We start from the raw sequence: 20,795 nt of genomic DNA, 5'->3' as shown, positions 1-20,795 counted from the left end.
AATATGGGAAGGATTCTGGCCTTCGAAGTATAAGTATGTTTTAGTTACAGCTCTGCTCCAGATGTCCTGTATGATCTGAACAGTGGAATCATCTGTATCATTAATTTAACAGCTAACTGCTAAGTATATACTTTGCACTAAGCGCTGTGCTTTATGTAACTCACTTTGCTTTACCAACATCTTGTTAAGCTATAGGTTATATTATTTGTCCCATTTCATAGAGGGTAATACAGTGATGGCTTAGTTAAATTATTCACTCAAGATCAGCATTGGTTAACAGCAATCTGTTTAACAGATTTTTTGGTCTCTGTACTGTTTGTTCTGAACTACTGGGCTCTGTTTGATTCTCTGAAATCAGCCATTTTGATTGGAAGGTGGTTGATTATGGGCAGAATTATAAGAAGCTCAGTGATTGTAGGATTTTGTTCATGTCCCTGTTGCTACCATTAAATCTTGGGCTTCTCCTTGTCTCTCCCTCTCTCTTTTGTTTTATTATGTTAGGTTAGCCACCATACAGTATATCATTTGTACAGTTTTCGATGTAGTGTTCCATGATTCATTATTTGCTTGTGATATCCAGTGCTCGTTACAACACGTGCCCTCCTTAATACCCATCACCGGGCTACCCCATCCTTCCACCCTCCTCCCCTCTGAAACCCTCAGATTGTTTCCTGGAGTCCATAATCTCTCATGGTTCATCTCCCCCTCTGATTTCACCCCCTTTGGTTTTCCCTTCCTTCCCCTAATGTCCTCCATGCTATTCCTTATGTTCCACATATGAGTGAAATCTGTGATAATTGTGTTTCTCTGCTTGACTTATTTCACTTAACATAATCCCCTCCAGTTCCATCCATGTTGATGCTCTCCTTGTCTCTTGATTAAGCTGTTTCTAATCTACCTCTGTTTCTTGCCTTGGGAAGCTTCTCCTTTTTCTCTTACTGGTAATGTAGATTTTGTGATATTTCTGTTGCCTTTGGTACTGATTTCATTTCTGTGCTTTTGTTGACCACACACGCTTCAGGAACTTAAAGTTCACATTGTCTTACAAACACTATAACGTTATCACTGAAAATGAAATATTAGCCAGGATACTAAGGTTGAAAAAAGATTAGGATTTGTATATTTGTTAGATATTATCTAAATACCTCAGTGAGACCTTTCTATTCTGATAAAATGACATCCTCTTATCTCTGAATTCTCTTAACACTTCAGTAAGCCTAGAGAGGAGTTTGAATACTTTTTTATTAATATTAAAATGTCACTCAATTATGGAATTCAGAGTTGAACAGTAAAGTAGTTTAACTGCCAAAATACGGAATAAAAACTTAAATCATTGTAGATGATTTTTGTAGTAGATTTTAATATCACTTGGGAGCTGTAGAGGTACTCTCATAATTTCATTATGCTTAAGTATCTCTAGAGGTGTGTGTTAGCATATACATGTATAGGCTTTCAGAGAAAATTTGCATATGAGTGACATTCTGGAATTGACTTTTATTTTACTTTATTTTTTTTAAGATTTTATTTGTGAGAGAGAGAGAGCACAAGCAGGGGGAGCAGCAGGCAAAGAGAGAAGCAGGCTCCCCACTGAGCAAGGAGCCCGATGCAGGACTCTATCCCAGGACCCTGGGATCATGACCTGAGCCGAAGGCAGATGCTTAACCGGCTGAGCCACCCAGGCGTTCCTGGAATTGACTCTTAATAGTCTGCTGAGTGCCTTGTTTTAGAGAGGGCATTTCTCTGAGTTGCTTAAATAAAGAGTTGAACTTTCTCTGGGAGAGTAAATGTAATAATACTAAAATTTTTAAGTTAACAGTTGTCATATTTATTTGGACCTTCGGTTTGATAGAAGCAAAGACTTTAAGTTGAAATATTCAAATTTAAGGTATTAGTTTTATCTAAGTTTGGGGTTGAGATGCTTTGTAGCTAATTTAACTTGCATTAATATATTCCTACCAGCAACATATGAGAGTTCATATTTCTTCACATCCTTACCAGCACTTAATAATTTTACATTTTTAATTATATTTTAGAGACATCCCAGTGAGTATGAAGTGGTATCTCATTGGGGTTTTGATTTGCATTTCCTTAATGATCAGTGAAGTTGAGCATCCTTTCATGTGCTTATTGACCATTCTATATCTTTGGAGAAATGTCTATTCAAGTCCATTGCCCATTTCTAAATGGGGTTGCCTGCCTTTTTGTTGTTGAATTATAGGAATTCTATATATATTTTGAATGCTTGAACTCTTATCAGATGATTTATAGTATTTGACAGTAGTTTGTCCCATTTTGCAGGTTTGTCCTTTCACTTTCTTGATGTGTCCTTTGGTGTACAATTTTTTATGAAGTTCAAGTTGCCTGTTTTTTCCTTTTGTTGCTCATACTTTTAGAATCAAGTCTACGAATGCATTGCCAGATTCAGTCAATTTGTGAAGATTTACCCCTGTGTTTTCTTCTAAGAGTTTTATAGTTTTAAGCCCTTATATTTAGGTCATTGATCCATTTTGAGTTAATTTTTGTATATGGAATTAGGTAAGGGTCCAGCTTCATTCTTTTGCACGTGGCTATCCAGTTTTCTCAGCACCATTTTTGTTGAAGAGACTTTTTCTTCCCCATTGAATGATCTTGGCACCCTTGTCAAAAACAATTGACCATGGATATTTGGGTTTATTTCTGGATGTTTAGTGGTACCTTTTATACTACAGAGCTAGCTTCATGAGTACCTTAAAATCGAAGTGGACAAAATATCACAACTTATGTATTGCTTAGTTCTTTGTGCCATCAATCTTGATGATGTATTGTGAGTGATACTAATATAAAAACCATTCGACAGTACTTAAAGAGATTCTCACATCTGGTATCTGTAGGTAAAGAGCTGAAATTTTTTTCCTTACTTTTGCCAGCAGAAATAGCAGGTTGTAAGCTATTGTGTTTTTCTTTTAAAAATGTGTCTTCACCAAAAAGGTAAGCTTTATGGCTACTGTTGGGTGTTCCTTCTGGTTATCTTTATTTTTTCATTTTTCTGTCTTCTTTAAATAATAGGGCTTTCTTAGTAAAAATGAGTTTGAAGACTTTGGAGTTTTATGTAATATAAGTTATGGAAATCTGAGTATATTGGAATTCTCAATGTCTACTTATTTTCAGTTAGAAAATTTTGTAGGCTTGAATTTCTGAACACAATTTATTCAAACTTGGAATAATATAGTATTTAAAAAAATTGTTATTTACTTTATAATTGCATGGGGGTGAACCTCAGTGGGGATGGCAGAATATTTATATGTGAGGAAATACAGGTAATGAATATGTGGAAAAATATATAGCTTTGCTAAAAACAAAAGTAACTTTGAAAGTACTGTTTTATACAAAATTTATTTTTTGAGGTGCTACTTTAAACCTGCTATATTAGTAAACATTTTTAAGAGGAAAAAAGGACCTAGTGCCAATCATGTTACGGTAGCCCATTCACAAAACTGGTGTCTTTATAAATGATACAGTCATTTCTGAAAGAAAAGTGACTGTATATATCAGTAAATTTCTTCTCAGGTAATAACTTAATGACCTATTCAGTGTTTTGATATGTCTGTCTTCTCTTCTTATTTATTAACTCTATATTAATAGTTTGTTTTTCAATTTTAGATATGAGTATCGTGTAGAGATGGTTCATCAGTCCTGCAATGATCCTACCAAAAATATCATTCGAGAATTTGCATCTGACTTTGAAGTTGGAGAATGCTGGGGTTATAATAGATTTTTCCGTTTAGATTTACTTGCAAATGAGGGATACTTGAATCGACAAAATGATACAGTGATTTTAAGGTAATAAGAAACATTTGATAGCGTTGTTTTTATCATGGGGGAATAATGTCATCAGAACTTTATTTTAGAGTTTATTTATTTGAGATGCCTGGGTGGCTCAGTAGGTTAAGTGTCTGACTCTTGATTTCAGCACAGGTCATGGTCTCAGGGTTGTGAGATCAAGCCCCGCCCAGCATGGATCCTGCTTAGGATTCTCTCGCTCTCCTTGTGCCCCTCCCCCACTACTCATGCACGTGCACACATTCTCTCTCTCTCTCTCTCTCAAAAAAAGGTTTATTCAAAAAAAAAAAAGGTTTATTCATTTAGCAGAGATGAATATTGAAATTTATACTAATTACAATCTTACTATGTTTTTAACTATTTCATTTCAGGAGCCCTGTGTAGTAATATGATTTAGAAATGTGTTTGGCATCTTGTTAGTAATTCCATAAAAAGGAAACTACTGCCTCCAATAAATAATGTTCTATATATTTATCTAGTGAGCTTCTAGCAACCTTACCATTTGGAAATACAAAAATAGGGATCGAGTGCTTATTTTTTTCATTTGACATTGTATATTTTGGTGACTGGTTTTACAAGCTTAAACTCACAGAATAATTTTCAGTTTCTTCTAGATAACAGCAAATTAAAAGTAAGGGAATAGAGATGAAAATTGATGAAAACAAACTAAGTGATAGTAGTTGGTGTGTTATTTGCAAGAAAGGACAATGTAAACGCTAACTACAAAACCACAATGGCCATGTTTAATGTTGTACCCTTAACAAGTTGTACCCTTTACAAGTCAGACATTTTGGAGCATCATTACATAATGTTTATTTTTAAGAATTATTTGCCAAAAGAAATAATTTGTTGCTATTCCACACTTTAACCATAGAGAGGATTGCAAAATTATTCAACTGTCACTTTGACCTGCCTTCCTTAGTTCTCTCCTTATTGGAGTCATAGTAATGTTGAATCTTTTGGTGGTAATCTGTGCGATAGAGTTTCCCTTTTTTAATTCAGTGTAGCCCAACTTCTAGCCATCCCTAATTATAACAAAACTTTTCCTGATAGACTTGAATATTAGGACAGGAACAGATTCCTGTTTTGATGTTTTATTATCCTTTATTCAGCAACATTTACTGAGTCTGCGCTTGGCAGTGGGTTAATATTAAGAAAGAATAAGACATGGATTTTGTTCTCAGGAAACTCCAGATGAAATGGGCAGATAAAAACAATTTATTCTACAAGATATTGCTATAATAGCAGTAGAAAATGCCGTAGGATTCGTGGAGAGGTGGCTTTGAATTATCTTATTACTCATAATATTTACTTAATGAGAGATTGCTTAAAATTTAAGCCTCAATTGACAGTTCTGGTGGAATTTTATATGTACTTATTAGAAAGTTACTTAAAGGGTGCCTGGGTGGCTCAGTCAGTTAAGTGTCCAACTCTTGATTTCAGCTTAAGTCTCGATCTCAGGGTCATGAGTTCAAGCCCCGAGTTGGGCTCTACACTGGGTGTGGAGCATACTTTAAAAAAAAAAAAGAAAGTTACTTAAGGTTTTTCTATAACTACATATGAATAAGTATGTATTTTATTCTCCTTTTGTTAAATGAATAAGTTAAGGAATTTTACCTGATGCTTGCTTTTGTTTTAATGACACAGATACTAACAGTAGTGTTCAGAATTAACTATAGTCAATTAGTTATTCAAAGATAATGTCCTTTTGAAAGTCTTAGCAATGTATACTGACTGGGCAGTATCCACATAGGATAGTGGTTGAGTGAATAATCTTTGTCCTCTAATGCATGAGTATCTTTGCCTGAAAATCATTATCTGCTGCAGATAACTCTAGATGGTCAGTAGATTCCTATACTGGCTGTAAAATCCTACAAAAAAATGGAATGATATTTAACATAACGGTGGCAAGACTGGAAGGATGATTTTTAGGCTTCCAAGTTAGTCTTGCCTCTTGGGACTCTTCCATTCTTTAGAAATCTCTTTACATATTGCTATAGAGTTTTTCACTATGAATAGACTCAAGTTTGCTTATCTGACATGGGCAGAGGTTTTTTTGCATTAGTAAGTATTAGGGTTTTAAAAGTACAGATAGGGCAGCTCCTTGGGTCCCTTCCCTCCTTGGGAGCTTTGAACTATCACTTTGCTATCGCTCAATAAACCTTGCTTTGCAGCCCACCAAAATAAATAAATAAGTAAAAATAAAAGTACAGATAACTCTGAATAGATTGAGATCCTATCATTTATCCATTAAGATCCCTTAATATACTTGTTTTTTTCCCTAACCCAAGCTGAAATATGCCATATGGAGAGCTGATTTTAAGCTGCTATCTGGAGGGGTTGGGAATATAGGTTATTTAGAGCATGCGACTCTTTGGGGGACAGTAAAGCAGTCCCAGGTAGTTGATCCTTTAAGGGATTTTTTTTTTTTTTTTTTTTTTTACTGGGGATAAGATATATGGGAACATGAGATGAAAGTGGAAAAAGAGCAGTGTCTAAAACAAACTTTGCCTATTTTTGTAAGGTCTGACCTAAGTAAGGAAGGGGGAAAGAAAGCATTAGCTTCCTCCTTCCTGCATAGCATGGTCTTCTTTTTTTTTTTTTTTTAAAAGATTTTATTTATTTATTTGACAGAGATAGAGATAGCCAGCGAGAGGGAACACAAGCAGGGGGAGTGGGAGAGGAAGAAGCAGGCTCATAGTGGAGGGACCTGATGTGGGGCTCGATCCCATAACGCCGGGATCACGCCCTGAGCCGAAGGCAGACGCTTAACGACTGCGCCACCCAGGCGCCCCTAGCGTGGTCGTCTTCCCAACTCGTGATCAACATGGTATTTGATCTAGATTACTATAATAATATGCTTTAGTAGTTTGGGAGTTTAACCATGATGTGTAATGTTATTTCTTTAGGAAAGTATAGTTTGTGTTTAGACAGCTCACCTGAAGATAAATTTTCAGAACATTATGTCATTATAATTTGTAAACTGTATGTATAAACTGAGTTCATTTTGAATTTTAGCCTGGTAATGTAATCAGATAAACTTAAAATGATAGAATTTATAGTTACAGATTCAAGGCTTGGTTGATAATATTTTTCTGTTTGGAACATGTTTCAAGTGCAGCTCTTCTTTTAAGGTTTCAGGTTCGTTCACCAACTTTCTTTCAAAAATGCCGGGACCAGCATTGGTACATTACTCAATTGGAAGCTGCACAAACTAGCTATATCCAACAAATAAATAACCTTAAAGAGGTAAGCAAAAAGCATATGGGTTTAGTGTTTCGTATTCATAGTCTTACTGGCCTGTTACATTTGTAATTAAATTTTGGATATTACTCTTTCATAATTTTGTAGAAAAGTCCAGTTACCTTATTCTTCCCCTACATAGCACCTTTGAGCCTCTAATTTTGCACTTTTAGTTCATTACTACTAGCCACGTGTGGCTGTGTGAACTTAATTGAAATAAATTCAGTTCTTTAGTTGCACTAGCCACATTTCAAGTGCTTGTATTGGGCACTGCAGACATAGAACATTTTTATCATTGTAAAAAGCTGTATTGGACAGTGCTGCTCTCATTTGAGGTAAACTTTTCGTGTTTCTCTCGGTGATTTGAGTATTTCTCTTTTCCATGCTATCTTGAATTTAAAGGATTCTAAGCTGTAGACTAATTGAAAATTACCCCGTCTTGAATTTTCACTATTGTTGAATTGAGCCCTGCCTGGGGAGGATCAGTTAAGGAATTTTTATCTTATAGTGGTAAACTAAATTATATAAGGAATGTTTCTTTCTGCCAGTGGAAATAGAGATGGAGTGGAAGGATGGAAGGGCTGAGAATGGTTAATAGATGAGGGAGGAAAGTATGAATGAACACATACTTGGAGAGATTTTCATGTTAAGTATGTTATTTAAAACTGCTATTCACTGTATAGTTTGCTAATTGTATGTGTAGCTCAGGCTGGATGTGAGAAGAAGAATGAGAATAAAGGAGGCAGGGTTTTTTTTGCCATAGATTTTTCTAAGCAAAACCAGGAGGAAGTGAGAAAGATGGTTTGAAAAATAGTTTTAGGACATCTGGATGTATTTTTTTTACTTAAAATGTTTTTTACTGTACCAGTGAAGCACTGCTTTTGACTCATGTTTATTTGTGCTATTATTATTTTAAAAGAGACTTACTATTGAGTTGTCTCGAACTCAGAAATCAAGAGATTTGTCACCACCAGATAATCATCTTAGCCCGCAAAATGATGACACTCCTGAGGCACGTGCTAAGAAGTCTGTGTCATGCACTGATATGCTTCTCCAGGATGGTCCTACTACAGCTTCTATAAGAGAGGTCAAAGAGGATGAAGAAGAGGAAGAGAAGATTCAGAATGAAGATTATCATGTAAGGGGCACTTGGGTGGCTCAGTTGGTTAAGCATCCGACTCTTGATTTCAGCTCAGGTCATGGTCTCAGGGCATGAGATAGAGCCCCATGTTGGGTTCTATGCTCAGAGGGGAGTCTGTTTGAGATTCTTTTTCCTCTCTCTCTGTCCCTTCCCCCATTCCCATGTCCCTCCCCCCACTCTTATTATATAACAAATTAGATTTGTTTTAGGTTCCTTTTGTGTTTTATAAGGGAATAAGATTATGGTTTCCAATATAGAATATATAGAGTACTCTACATATGTATACTATATGTATCAATGTACTGAAAGTCTTGTCCATTTATTTTCATTACTAGCGTATGCTCTTCTATAAATATTAATAAGTTGTTGAATCTAAGTGTTGCAAGGTTCTAAAATTTATTGTAGAAAACTGTACATTCTGCAAAATAAACTGATGCACATTCTGGAAACTATATAAATTGTGGAATTAAAATGCATTCTATTTCCATTCACAGAAACTAGTACTTTATTTTTGCACATGTGGGTAGAATGATGTAGAATTTGGGAGACAGCCAGGTTTTATCCCAGCTAAACCACCACCAGAATGAGAATTCAAGAAGTGGTTATTATTGTTTAAAGACAGTGATGCAGAGATGGGGTATTTTTTGTGTTCTTTTGTTTTGTTTTTTTGTAATTGTTATTTTTAAGATGGGAGACATCAAGTATGGGTTAAAATGAGGGAGCCAGTGCAGAGAGGTAAGGTTAAGGTACTGATAAGACAAACCATTTAAGGAGATAAGAGTGATTGGAGTGGAGCACTCAGGTGAAGCAGTTAACCTTTGATAGGATGAATTAAAGGCATGGTGGGGTTTGCAGGTAGGGCAGCTAAAATTTGGGGGATATTTACATTAATAACCAGTGTGTTTTTCTGTGCATATGGGTGATAGTTTTATGATGTCCTTGAGGGTATTAGAGGTTAGGTAGGACTAAAGGAGTGATGGTTTGAAATGTTACCTTGTGAAGAGCCTTACTGGCAGCTGACATGGAATATATGAAGCATTTCCAGAGACACTGAAGGCCTAGCTGAAAATGGTAGCAATAAGTCATTAGTGGAACCAGATGTAGTTGTATGATTTTCTCTAAAGGGCCCAGCTGCCTCTGCACAGGAGCTGAAAATTCGGATGATTACATTCTTTTTTGGTGCTTGGTCCATCAGCTGGATCAGATGATCAACTGAGTAAAAACATTTGAGATAGAAGTCTTGTTTCTTTGCCTTGATCTAGCATGAACTTTCAGATGGAGATCTGGATCTGGATCTTGTTGGGGAAGATGAAGTGAATCACCTTGATGGCAGCAGTTCCTCTGCCAGTTCCACAGCAACAAGTAACACAGAGGAAAATGACATTGATGAAGAAACTATGTGAGTATCTCACATTAACTACCCACTATAAAGCATCTAAGTGGTAATTACTAGAAGCATGTTAACTAATTTAGGCCTAAAGGTGGGGATATTCAGCATTTTTACTTACTATAAAGTGTCTTATATAAAGAAGGAACTTGAAGGAAAGACAATCAGGTTCTTCCCTCTCATTTCTGGGTTCCAAAATGAGATTTAGTTTTTCATTTTACTTTTAATTTTGCAATTATTTCATATTTAAGAAAAGTCACAAAAATATTAAATAACAGTTCCCATATTCCCTTTGCCCAGATTAATTACCTGAGTGTTAATATTTTATTGTGTTCCTCTTTTCTCTTTTTTTTTTTTTGTGACTTTCGAGATTAGGTGAATATACTTTTCATTGTGTACTTCCTAAAAACAACTGTATTTCTTATGTAACTACAGTATAGTTATCAAAATCAGGATTAATGTTGATGTAATACTATAATCTATGACCATTTAAAAATTTGCCATTGGTTTCCTTTGTCTGGTTTAGGATCCAATCCAGTATCATATGTTGCTTTTAGTTAAATTTCTTTATTCTTAATCTTCTTTAATCTTCTTTAATCACATCTTTTTTTTTTTAATTTTTTGTTAATGACTTTGACACTTCTGAGAAAGAGCGGTTATTTTGTAGCAAGTCCCTCAATTTGGGAGTCCTCTGAGTGTTTCCGCACAATGAAATTGAAGTTATGCACTTTAGGCAGGAGTACTAAAGAAAGAAGTGATGATAGAGCCTTTTCGGAGCATCCTATGAGGGAGTGGCAGGAGGGCACATGTCTTTTATCTGTCCCATTACAATTGATTAATTTAGATTGCTTGGTTAAGGTGATGTCTGCCAGATTTCTCTACTCTAAAATTACTGATTTTTCACTTTGTAATTAACAAATATCCTGTGGGGACATATTTTGAGACTGTAAATATCTCCCTTTGCCCACCACCCTCCTCTCTGGTAAACATCAGTTTGTTCTCTATAGTTAAGCGTCTATTTCTTGGTTTGTGTCTCTCTTTCATTTTTTCCCCTTTCCTCGTTTGTTTTCTCTCTTAAATTCAACATATGAGTGAAATCATACGATATTTGTCTTTCTGAGTGACTTAGCATTATTCTCTCTACCTCCATCCATGTTGTTTGAAATTTCAACATTTCTTTTTTATGGCTAAATAATATTCCATTGTGTATGTATATGTGTGTGTATATACATATACACCATATTTTCTTTTTTCATCCATCCGTGGACACTTGGGCTGCTTCTACATCTTGGCTGTTGTAAATAATGCTGTTATAAATATACGGGTGTATGTATCCCTTTGAATTAATGTTATTGTATTCTTTGGGTAAATAACCCAATAGTGCAATTGCTGGATCATAGGGTAGTTCTACCTTTAACTTTTTGAGGAACCTCCATACTGTTTTCCACAGTGGCCGCACCCGCATGCATTCCCACCAACAGTGCATGAGGATTTCCCTTTCCTTACGTCCTCACCATCTGTTGTTTCTTGAGTTTTTTATTTTAACCAGTCTGACAGGTGTGAAGCAGCATCTCATTGTGCTTTTGATTTTTATTTCCCTGATGAGTGATGTTGAGCATCTTTTCATGTGTGTCTTGGCCATGTGTATGTCTTCAGAGAAATATGTGTTCATGTCTTCTGCCCATTTTTAAATTAGATTATTTTTTGGATGTTGATTTTGATGAATTCTTTATGGATTCTGGATACTAGTCCTTTACCCAGTATGTCATTTGCAAATATCTTCTCTCATTCCATCAGTTACCTTTTAGTTTTGTTAATTGTTTCCTTTGTTGTTTCCTTCCAAAAGCTTTTTTTTTTGATGTAGTCCCAGTAGTTTATCTTTGCTTTTGTTTCCCTTGCCTCAGGAGACCTATCTAGAAAAAAGTTGCTTTGGCTAATGTCAAAGAAGTCACTATCTGTCTTCTCTTCCAAGATTTTTATGGTTTTAGATCTCACATTTAGGTCTTTAATCCATTTTGAATTTATTTTTTGTGTATGGTATAATGAAGTGGTCCAGTTTCATTCTTTTTTTGCTATCCAGTTTTTGTTGAAGAGACTTTTTTCCACTGGATATTCTTTCCTGCTTTGTCAAAGATTAACTGACCTTATAGTTGTGGGTTTCTATTCCATTGATCTGTGTGTCTGTTTTTATGCCAGTACCATACTGTTTTGATTGCTACCGTTTTATAGTATAACTTGAAGTCTAGAATTGTGAGGCCTCCAGCTTTGCTTTCTTTTTCAAGATTGCTTTGGCTATTTGGGGTCTTTTGTGGTTCCTTACAAATTTTAGGATTTTTTGTTCTAGTTCTGTGAAAAATGATGTTGGTATTTTGATTGCTTTGAGTAGTATAGACATTTTAGCAGTATTTGTTCTTCCAATCCATGAGCATGGTACTACGTCTTTCCATTACTTTGTGTCATCTTCAGTTTCCTTCATCAGTGTTTTCTAGTTTTCAGAGGACAGGTCTTTCTCCTCTTTGGTTAGGTTTATTCCTAGGTATCTTATTATTTTTGGTGCAATTAAAAATGGAATTGTTTTCTTAATTTCTCTTTCTGCTGCTTCAATATTAGCGTATAGAAATGCAGCAGATTTTTCTGTATTAATTTTGTGTCCTTCAACTTTATTGGATTCATTGCTTCTAATTGTTTTTTGGTGGAATCTTTAAAATTTTCTGAGTATAGTGTCATGTCATTTGCAAATACTGACAGTTTTATTTCTTACTTACCAGTTTGGATGCCTTTTATTTATTTTTGTTGCTGATTGCTGTGTCTAGGACTTCTGGTACTATGTTGAATAATAATGGTGAGAGTGGGTATCCTTGTTTTGTTCTTGACCTTAGGGGAAGGGCTCCCAGTTTTTCCCCATCAAACATGATGTTAGCTGTGGGTTTTTCAGATATGGCTTTGATTATGTTGAGGTATGTTCCCTCTACACCTACTTTCTTGAGCGTTTTTATCCTGAATGGATGTCGTACTTTGTCCATTGTTTTTTCTGTGTCTATTGAAATGGTTGTGTTTCTAATCCTTTTTCTTATTGATGAGATATATCACATTGATTGGCTTGAGAATATTGAATCACTTAGCACCCAGGAAAAAAAAATCCCACTTGATTGTGGTGAAAGATTTTTTTTAATGTATCGTTGGATTCAGTTTGCTAGTATTTTGTTGAGGATTTTTGCATCTATGTTCATTAGAGTTACTGGCCTGTGGGTTTTTTTTTTTTTTAAGATTTATTTATTTTATTATAAATTAGAGTGCATGCTTTTGAGTGGGGGAGGGGCAGAAGGCGAGAATCTTCAAGCAGACTCCCTGTTGAGTGCAGAGCCAGACATGGAGCTCCATCTCAGGACCACTGAGATCATGACCTGAACTGAAACCAAGAGTCAGATGCTGAAACCATTAGAGTCAGACGCTTAACTGACTGTGCTACCCAGGCACCCCCTGTCGTTTTCTTTTTTTGTGGTATCTTTATCTGGTTTTGGTATCAGGGTAATGATGACTTCATAGAATGAATTTGGAAGTTTTCCTTCCTTTTCTATTTTTGGAGTAGTTTGAGAAGATTGGTGTATTAACTCTTTTTAAAATGTTTGATATAATTGACCTGTGAGGCCATTTGGTCCTGGACTTTTGTTTATTTGTAGTTTTTTTTATTACAATTCAGTTTCTTTGCTGATAATCAGTCTGTTCAAATTTTCTGTTTCTTTCTGTTTCAGTTTTGGTAGGTTATATGTTTTTAGGAATTTATCCATTTCTTCTTGGTTGCTCAATTGTTGGCATATGGTTTTTCATAATATTCTCTTATAATTATTTATGTATGTGGTGTTTATTGTTATTTCTCTTCTCTTGTTGTGATTTTATGTATGTGTGTATGTATGTATTTATTTTAAGTAGGCTCCACACCCAACGTGGGGCTTGAAGTCATGACCCTGGGATTAAGAGTCGCATGCACTACCGACTGAACCAGCACCTTGTGATTTTATTTATTTGGGGTTTTTTCTCTTGTTTTCTTGATAAGTCTGATTAGAGGTTTATCAATTTTATTGATTTTTTTTTTTTTAAAGAATCAGCTGCTCTATTCATTGATCTGATCTATTGTTTTCTGGTTTCTATATGATTTATTTCTAATCTTTATTATTTCCTTCCTTCTGCTGTTTTTAGGTTTTGTTTGTTCTTCTTTTTCTAGCTCCTTTAGGTGTAGTTAGGTTGTTTGAGATTTTCCTTGCTTCTTGAAGTAGGTCTGTATTGCTATAAGCTTCTTCCTAGAACTGCTTTTGCTGTGTCCCTGAGGTTTTGAACTGTTGTGTTTTCATTTTCATTTGTTTCCATGAACTTTTTTTTTTTAAGATTTTATTTGACAAAGAGAGACACAGCGAGAGAGGGAACACAAGCAGGGGGAGTAGGAGAGGAAGAAGCAGGCTCCCAGGGGAGCAGGGAGCCCAATGCGGGGCTCAATCCCAGGACCCTGGGATTATGCCCTGAGCCGAAGGCAGACACTTAACGACTGAGCCACCCAGGCGCCCCTGTTTCCATGAACTTTTTAATTTCTTCTTTTGTTACCTGGTTGTTCTGTTCATTGTTTAGTAGCATGTTATATAACTTCATGTATTTGTGCTCTTTCCAGATTTTTTCTTTTGGTTGACTTCAAGTTTCATAGCGTTCTTGTCAGAAAAGATGCTTGCTATGACTTTGATCTTTTGGAATTTGTTGAGGCTTGTTTTGTGGTCTAGTATGTGATCTGCTCTGGTGAATGTTCCGTGTGCGCTTGACAAGAATATGTATTCTGGGGCGCCTGGGTGGCACAGCGGTTGGGCGTCTGCCTTCAGCTCAGGGCGTGATCCTGGCGTTATGGGATCAAGCCCCACATCAGGCTCTTCTGCTATGAGCCTGCTTCTTTCTCTCCCACTCCCCCTGCTTGTGTTCCTTCTCTCTCTCTGGCTATCTCTGTCAAATAAATAAATAAAATCTTTAAAAAAAAAAAAAAAGAATATGTATTCTGCTGTTTCAGGATGGAGTGTTCCAAATATATCTTTTAAATCCCTCTTGTTCAGTGTGTCATTCAAGGCCATTGTTTCCTTGTTTCCTTTGTTCAGCTGATTTGTCCAGTGATGTAATTTGAATGTTAAAGTCCTCTGCTGTTATGGTATTATTATCCATTAGTTCCTTTATTTCTGTTATTAACTGTTTCATGTATTTAGTTGCTCTTACGTTGGATGCATAAATATTTATAGTTGTTGTATCTGCTTGTTGGCTTGTCGCCTTTATTATATAATGTCATTCTTTGTCTCTTATTACAGTTTTGTTTTGTTTTTTATTGAGAGAGAGAGAGAGAGGAGCAGAGGGAGAAAGACTCTTAAGCAGGCTCTATGCCCAATTCTGAGTCTGACACAGGGCTCAATGTCTCAATCCGGGGCTTTGTCTCTTGACCCGAGATCATGACCTGAGCCAAAATGAGGAGTCAGATGCTTAACCAACTGAGCCACCCAGGCACCCCTAAAGTCCTTGTTTTAAAGTTCATTTTGTCTGCTACAAGTATTGCTACTCTGGTTTTCTTTTGACATCCATTTACATGATGAACGTTTCTCCATCCCTTCACTTTAAAGATTTATTTATTTATTTGAGAGAGAGAGTGCAGGGGGAAGGGACAGAGGGAGATGGAGAGAGAGGGTTTTGGTTTTCTTTTTTTTTAAGATTTTATTTATTGATTTGAGAGAGAGAGACCATGAGCAGGGGAGAGGGGCAGAGGGAGAGGGAGAAGCAGAATCCCTGCTGAGTAGGGAGCCCAACGTGGGGCTCTCTCCCAGGACCCCAAGATCATGACCTGAACCAAAGGCAGACGCTTAACCACCTGAGCCACCCAGGCACCCCTGGAGAGAGAGAGTCTTAAGGGGACTGTGTGCTGAGCACAGAGCCTGACGTGAGGCTTGATCTCACAACCCTGAGATCATGACCTGAGTCGAAAACAAGAGTTGGATGCCTAACCAACTGCATCACCCGGGTGCCCCTCCATCCCTGCACTTTAAATATGCAGGTGTCTTTAGGTCTAAAATGAGTCCCTTGTAGGCAGCATATAGATGGGTCTTTCTTTTTTTTTAATCCATTCTGTCACTCTAGGTCTTTTGTTTGGAGCATTTAGTCCATTTACATTCAAAGTAGTTATTGAAAGATACATATTTATTACCATTTTATTACTTGTTTTGTGGTTGTTTCTCAAGATTTTTTCTGATTTTGTCTTTGTATCATGGTTTTCTGGTTTTCTTTAGTGATATGTTTGGATTTCTTTCTTTTCTTTGCATATTTATTAACAGTTTTTGATTTGTAGTTACCATTAGGTTTGTATATAACATCTTCTGGATATAGCAGTGTATATTGAGTTCATAGTCATTTAAGTTTGAATGCATTCTTTACTCCTCCCCATATTTTAGATGTATGGTGTCATATTTTACGTCCTTTTATTTTGTGAGGTCCTTGACTGATTTTTTACAGAAATACTCATTTTTACTGCTTTTGTGTTTTCTAACTTCATACTGTCACTTTCAGTCTTTCCCTTTTACTCAAAGAGTTGCCTTCAATATTTCTTGCAGGGCTACTGGTTATGAATTCCTTTAGTTTTTGTTTGTCTGGGAAACTCTTTTCTCTCTCCTTATATTCTGATTTTGGATATAGTATCCTTGGCTGCAGAATTTTCCCATTCAGCCCTTTGAATATATCTTGCCACTCCTTTCTGGCTTGAAAAGTTTCTGCTTAAAAATCTGTTGACAGTCTTATGGGGTTTCCTTTGTATGTAACTATCTTCTTTTGACTTGCTGCCTTTTTTTTTTTTTTTTTAAGATATATTTATTTATTAGACAGTAAGTGAGTGTGTGAGTAGGAGGAGAGGGAGAGGAAGAGAAAGAATCTCCAGCAGACTCCATGCTGAGCTCGGAGCCCGACATGGGGCTGGATGCCAGCACCCTGAGATCATGACCTGAGCGGAAATCAAGAGTTGTGTGCTCAACCCACTGAGCCACCCAGACACCTCTTGACTTGTTGCTTTTAATATTTTTTCTTTATTACTGTATTTTGCCATTTTTATTTAGTTTTTTAAAAATTTATTTATTTCTTTGTCAGAGAGAGAGAAAGCACGAATAGGGGGAGTAGCAGGCAGGGGAGAAGCAGGCTCCCCCGCTGAGCAAGGACGTTGTTGTGGAACTTGATCCCAGGACCCTGGGATCATGACCTGAGCCAAAGGCAGACGTTTAACCGGCTGAGCCACCCAGGTGTCCCTGTTTTGCCATTTTAATTATAATATGTCTTGGTGTGGATATGTTTTTGTTGATTTTGGTGGGAGTTCTCTGTGCCCACGGTTCTGGAAATCTGTTTCATTCTTCCAATTAGGGGAGTTTTTAGCTATAATCTCTTCAAATAAATTCTCTGCTCCCTTTTCTCTATGTTCTTCTGGACTCCTGTAATACGAATGTAACTATGTTTGATGGAGTCACTGAGTTCCCTAAGTCTGTTCTTGTTTTGTATAATTATTTTTTCTCTTTTGTTAAGTTTGATTACTTATGTTACTCCGTCTTCTAGGTCATTAATTTATTCTTCTGCTTCTTCCAGCCTATTCTTCATTCCATCAGATTCCATCAGGAATGTTTCTCATTTCATTTACTGAGCCCTTTATCTCTGCTGTGTTATTCCTTATCTCTGTGCTAATGGTCTAACTGATGTCCTCTATTCTTTTCTCAAGTCCAGTTAATATACTCTTATGATCATTGCTTTGAATTCTCCAGCAAGCATGTTACATCTGTTTTGCTTAGGTCTATCGCTGTGTCATGTTCTTTCATTTAGGACAAATTCCACTGTCTTCTCATTTTGTCTATGTCTCTGCCTGTTTCTTTGTGTTAGGAAAGCCAGCTGTGTCGCCTGTTCTTGAGGGTAATGGCCTTATGAAGAAGAGGTCCTGTAGAGCCCTGCACTGTGGTGTCCCCTGTTCCCCAGGGCCTGCTGCTTTCATGAGTGTCTCCATTGTGTACTGCATGCACTCTGCTGTTGTGTCATGGGTGCTTTTCTTTAGGCCAGTTGTCTGCAGATGCTTTCTTTTTCTGTTGTGGGTAGTGTTTGGTCCCTGACCTGAATGTGGCATGTTTTAACTAGGTGCGCTCTGGTGTGCTTGTGAAATGAGACCTGTTGCCACCACCACTGGAACTGAGGCCTGGCAAGACTGTATATTCAGGAGGCATGGTGTGGGCAGGGCTTTGGTTTGGTCTTCTGGGAGATGATGCTCACCACACTGGGACTGATGGAAGCATGACTGGGAAGTGCGGTTCTTCCAGAGCACTAGGGTAGGGGGCTTGGTGTAAGCAAGCTAGGTGGCGAGTGTTGGTGCTGTACTAGTTCCTGCAGGTGGCTTTCTATTTATGCTGAGGGGCTGGAGAAGGAAATGGTGCCAGCCAGTTTCTTTGTTTTTGGAGGGGTTACTCAATGAATGCTACCTGTCTGGCATAGGTGCTGAGATGAGCAAATAACTTCCCCACTGTGTGCACCAGACACTCTTCAGATTGCTGTTTCTACTCCGTATGTCCATGGGCTGTTTGCCTGCCTTCTCTCCCAAGATCAGCCCCAATGCCCCAGTGCCCTCTGCGTTCTATCCCCTTCCCAGCCTGCTGACCGTTAGAACTTTAGGCTTTAAGCCCACTGGTTGCAAGAACTCACAAAATTGGGCCCTTCTCACTTCCTAAGTCAATTCCTATGGGGATGTCTTCCCCTCGTGGGCTCTCCTGTGTGTTAATCTGTTTCTCACCCTTTTGCACAACTGCCACTCCCTTCCCATCACAGGGACCATGATCCATTTCTCTCCCAAACTGCATCTCTGTACCTCCTACCTCTTCTGTGTAACCCCTTCTCTACCTTTAGCTGTGGACTTGTTCTGCCAGTCTTCAGGTTGATCTCTAGGGTATTGAGGATGATTTGATAGTTATCTAGTTGTATTCATGGGACAGGCAAACCTACGGTCCTCCAACTCCTCCACCATCTTCCTTTTACCTGCGCTCTTGTCTTTTCTTCTTAAGGAGTCTTTTGCCAAGCAGAAGTTTTTAATATTTCAGCAGTGTTTTGTAGTTTTTGGAGTATATGTTTAACACCTCTTTTGTTAAATCATTCCTAAGTATTGTATTATTTTTATACTATTGTAAGTGGAATTTTTAATTAATTATTTTTTAGAAATTCCCTTTTGGATTGTTCTTTGCAAGTATATGGAAATTCAGTTGATTTTTGTATTCTGCAACCTTGCCAATTCATTTTTTAGTCAATTTTTAAAGTTTTTCTGTATACAATATGGCTTCTGTAAACAGACTTAGTTTTACTTACTGGATACTTTTTTAAAGATTTATTTATTTAGAGAGTACATGCATGCATGTAAGTGAGGGGAGAGGGAGAGAGAGAATCTCAAGGAGACTCAGCGCTGAGTGTGGAACCCCATGTGGGGCTCAGTCCCACAACTGTGAGCTCATGACCTGAATGGAAATCAAGAGTTGGACACTTAACCAACTGAGCCACCTAGGCACCCCCTTACTAGATGCTTTTTATTTCTTGTCTAAGTTCACTGGCTAGGGTGTCCAGTAGAATGTTGAAGAGAACCTGTGGGAGTGGACATCCTTGTCTTGTTCCTGATCTTAGAGGGAAACTACACCATTAAGTATGATGTTAGCTGTGGGTTTTCTGTAGACGCTTTTCATATGGTTGAGGAAGTTCCCTTCTATTCCTGGTTTGTTGAATGCTTTTATTGTGAAAGCAAATTGGATTTTGTCAAATTATCTTTCTGTATCTATTCAGATGATTGTGTAGTTTTTCTTTATTCTATTAGCATGATCTACTACGTTAACTTTTTTGGATTTTTGGATTTTTGGATTTTAAACCAACTAGGCATTCCTGAGGTAAGTCCCACGCTGCCATGATTTGTAATTCTTTTTTATCTTTTTCTGATTCCATTTGAGAGTATTTTTTTATGCTGTATATTTCTGTGTGGCTGTTTTTCAGCCTGCTTCCTCCTCCAGGAAAAATCTCTGAGTCAGAGCTCTGAAGCTAGAGTGGGGACAGAGTTTGCTAATTTCTCCCATTTTAGTAGTTGAACCAGTGAGGGTGGGGGAGTTAGAGACTATACCCTCAGATCTTCTCAGCTAGTCTTCTCATGCCTAGGACCTCCATTCATGAGTGAATTGGGGCATACTGATTCAGGCCCCAGTATTCTCAGTATGTTAACACCCAAGGTGAAGCCTTGGGTCTGGATGGAAGAAAGGTATCCCCCTATGTGACCGCATTTACCTGACCTAAAGAGTGGAATTTCTGTATCACTGAATTGGGAGGGGAAGAGGGAACAGGTTGTCCTTGTTTAAGTACCTCGGACTCACTGTTTTTACCAGATTTTAACACATTTTTTGGATGAGTTTTTTCATTTGCTGTATGCTCTTAGAACCATTTCCAGAGACTCTAGATGACTGTTTTAAAATTAATTTTTACCGGTGTCAATGGAGCGGGTCTACAGAGTTCCTTAAGCTGGGAATTGATCTCGTGACTTCTTCAAATACCCCAAACTAGCACTGATTAGTGCTGTTCCATATTATAGTACTTTGTCATTACAGTAGGGTAATAGGCGCTTGGCTGGCTCAGTTGGTGGAGCACGTGACTCTTGATCTCAGGGTCGTAGGTATGAGCTCCACACTAGGCATAGAACTTATTTTAAATAGATAAATAAATAAAAATTTTTAAATTACAAATAAAAGGTAATAGTGTTTTTTGATAGAAGAGACTTCGAAGACTTTGGTAGGAGGCAACACCCTCTTTCTGAACTATCATTTTAAGAAAATATTTTCTTTTAAGATTTTATATATTTATTTGAGATAGAGAGGGAGCACGAGCAGTGGGGAGGGCCAGAGGGAGAAGGAGAAGCAGACTCCCTGGTGAGCAGGGAGCCTGATGTGGGGCTCCATCCCAGGACCCTGAGATCATGACCTGAGCCAAAGGCAGATGTTTCACTGACTGAGCCACCCAGGTGCCCCAAGAAAACAGTATTTAATCATATATAATAATTTGATCATCTTTTTTTAACCTTAAAATGTGTTTTTTTTGTTTTGTTTTTTGTTTTTAAAGATTTTATTTATTTATTCGACAGAGATAGAGACAGCCAGCGAGAGA

General features: G+C 37.3%; 1 protein-coding gene across 10 annotated transcripts in view; it reads left to right on the top strand.

Moving 5' to 3' along the window:
* Nucleotides 1–20,795, top strand: part of TRIM37 (tripartite motif containing 37) — a 151,441-nt gene that overhangs the window by 57,897 nt on the left and 72,749 nt on the right. For all 10 annotated transcript variants that reach the window (XR_006411500.3, XM_057317998.1, XM_026517457.4 and 7 more), the window contains exons 13-16: nt 3,640–3,819; nt 6,954–7,068; nt 7,982–8,200; nt 9,466–9,602. Coding sequence is in view for 9 of the 10 variants with exons in the window: in XM_057317998.1 (XP_057173981.1) it covers nt 3,640–3,819; nt 6,954–7,068; nt 7,982–8,200; nt 9,466–9,602 (651 nt within the window). In the remaining variant the exon portion in view is untranslated. The remainder of the gene's footprint in view (nt 1–3,639; nt 3,820–6,953; nt 7,069–7,981; nt 8,201–9,465; nt 9,603–20,795) is intronic.

This window comes from Ursus arctos, unplaced genomic scaffold (genome assembly GCF_023065955.2).
Source record: "Ursus arctos isolate Adak ecotype North America unplaced genomic scaffold, UrsArc2.0 scaffold_24, whole genome shotgun sequence".
In the NCBI taxonomy this organism is placed as follows: domain Eukaryota; kingdom Metazoa; phylum Chordata; class Mammalia; order Carnivora; family Ursidae; genus Ursus; species Ursus arctos.
This window is presented reverse-complemented; position numbering and strand designations above follow the sequence as displayed.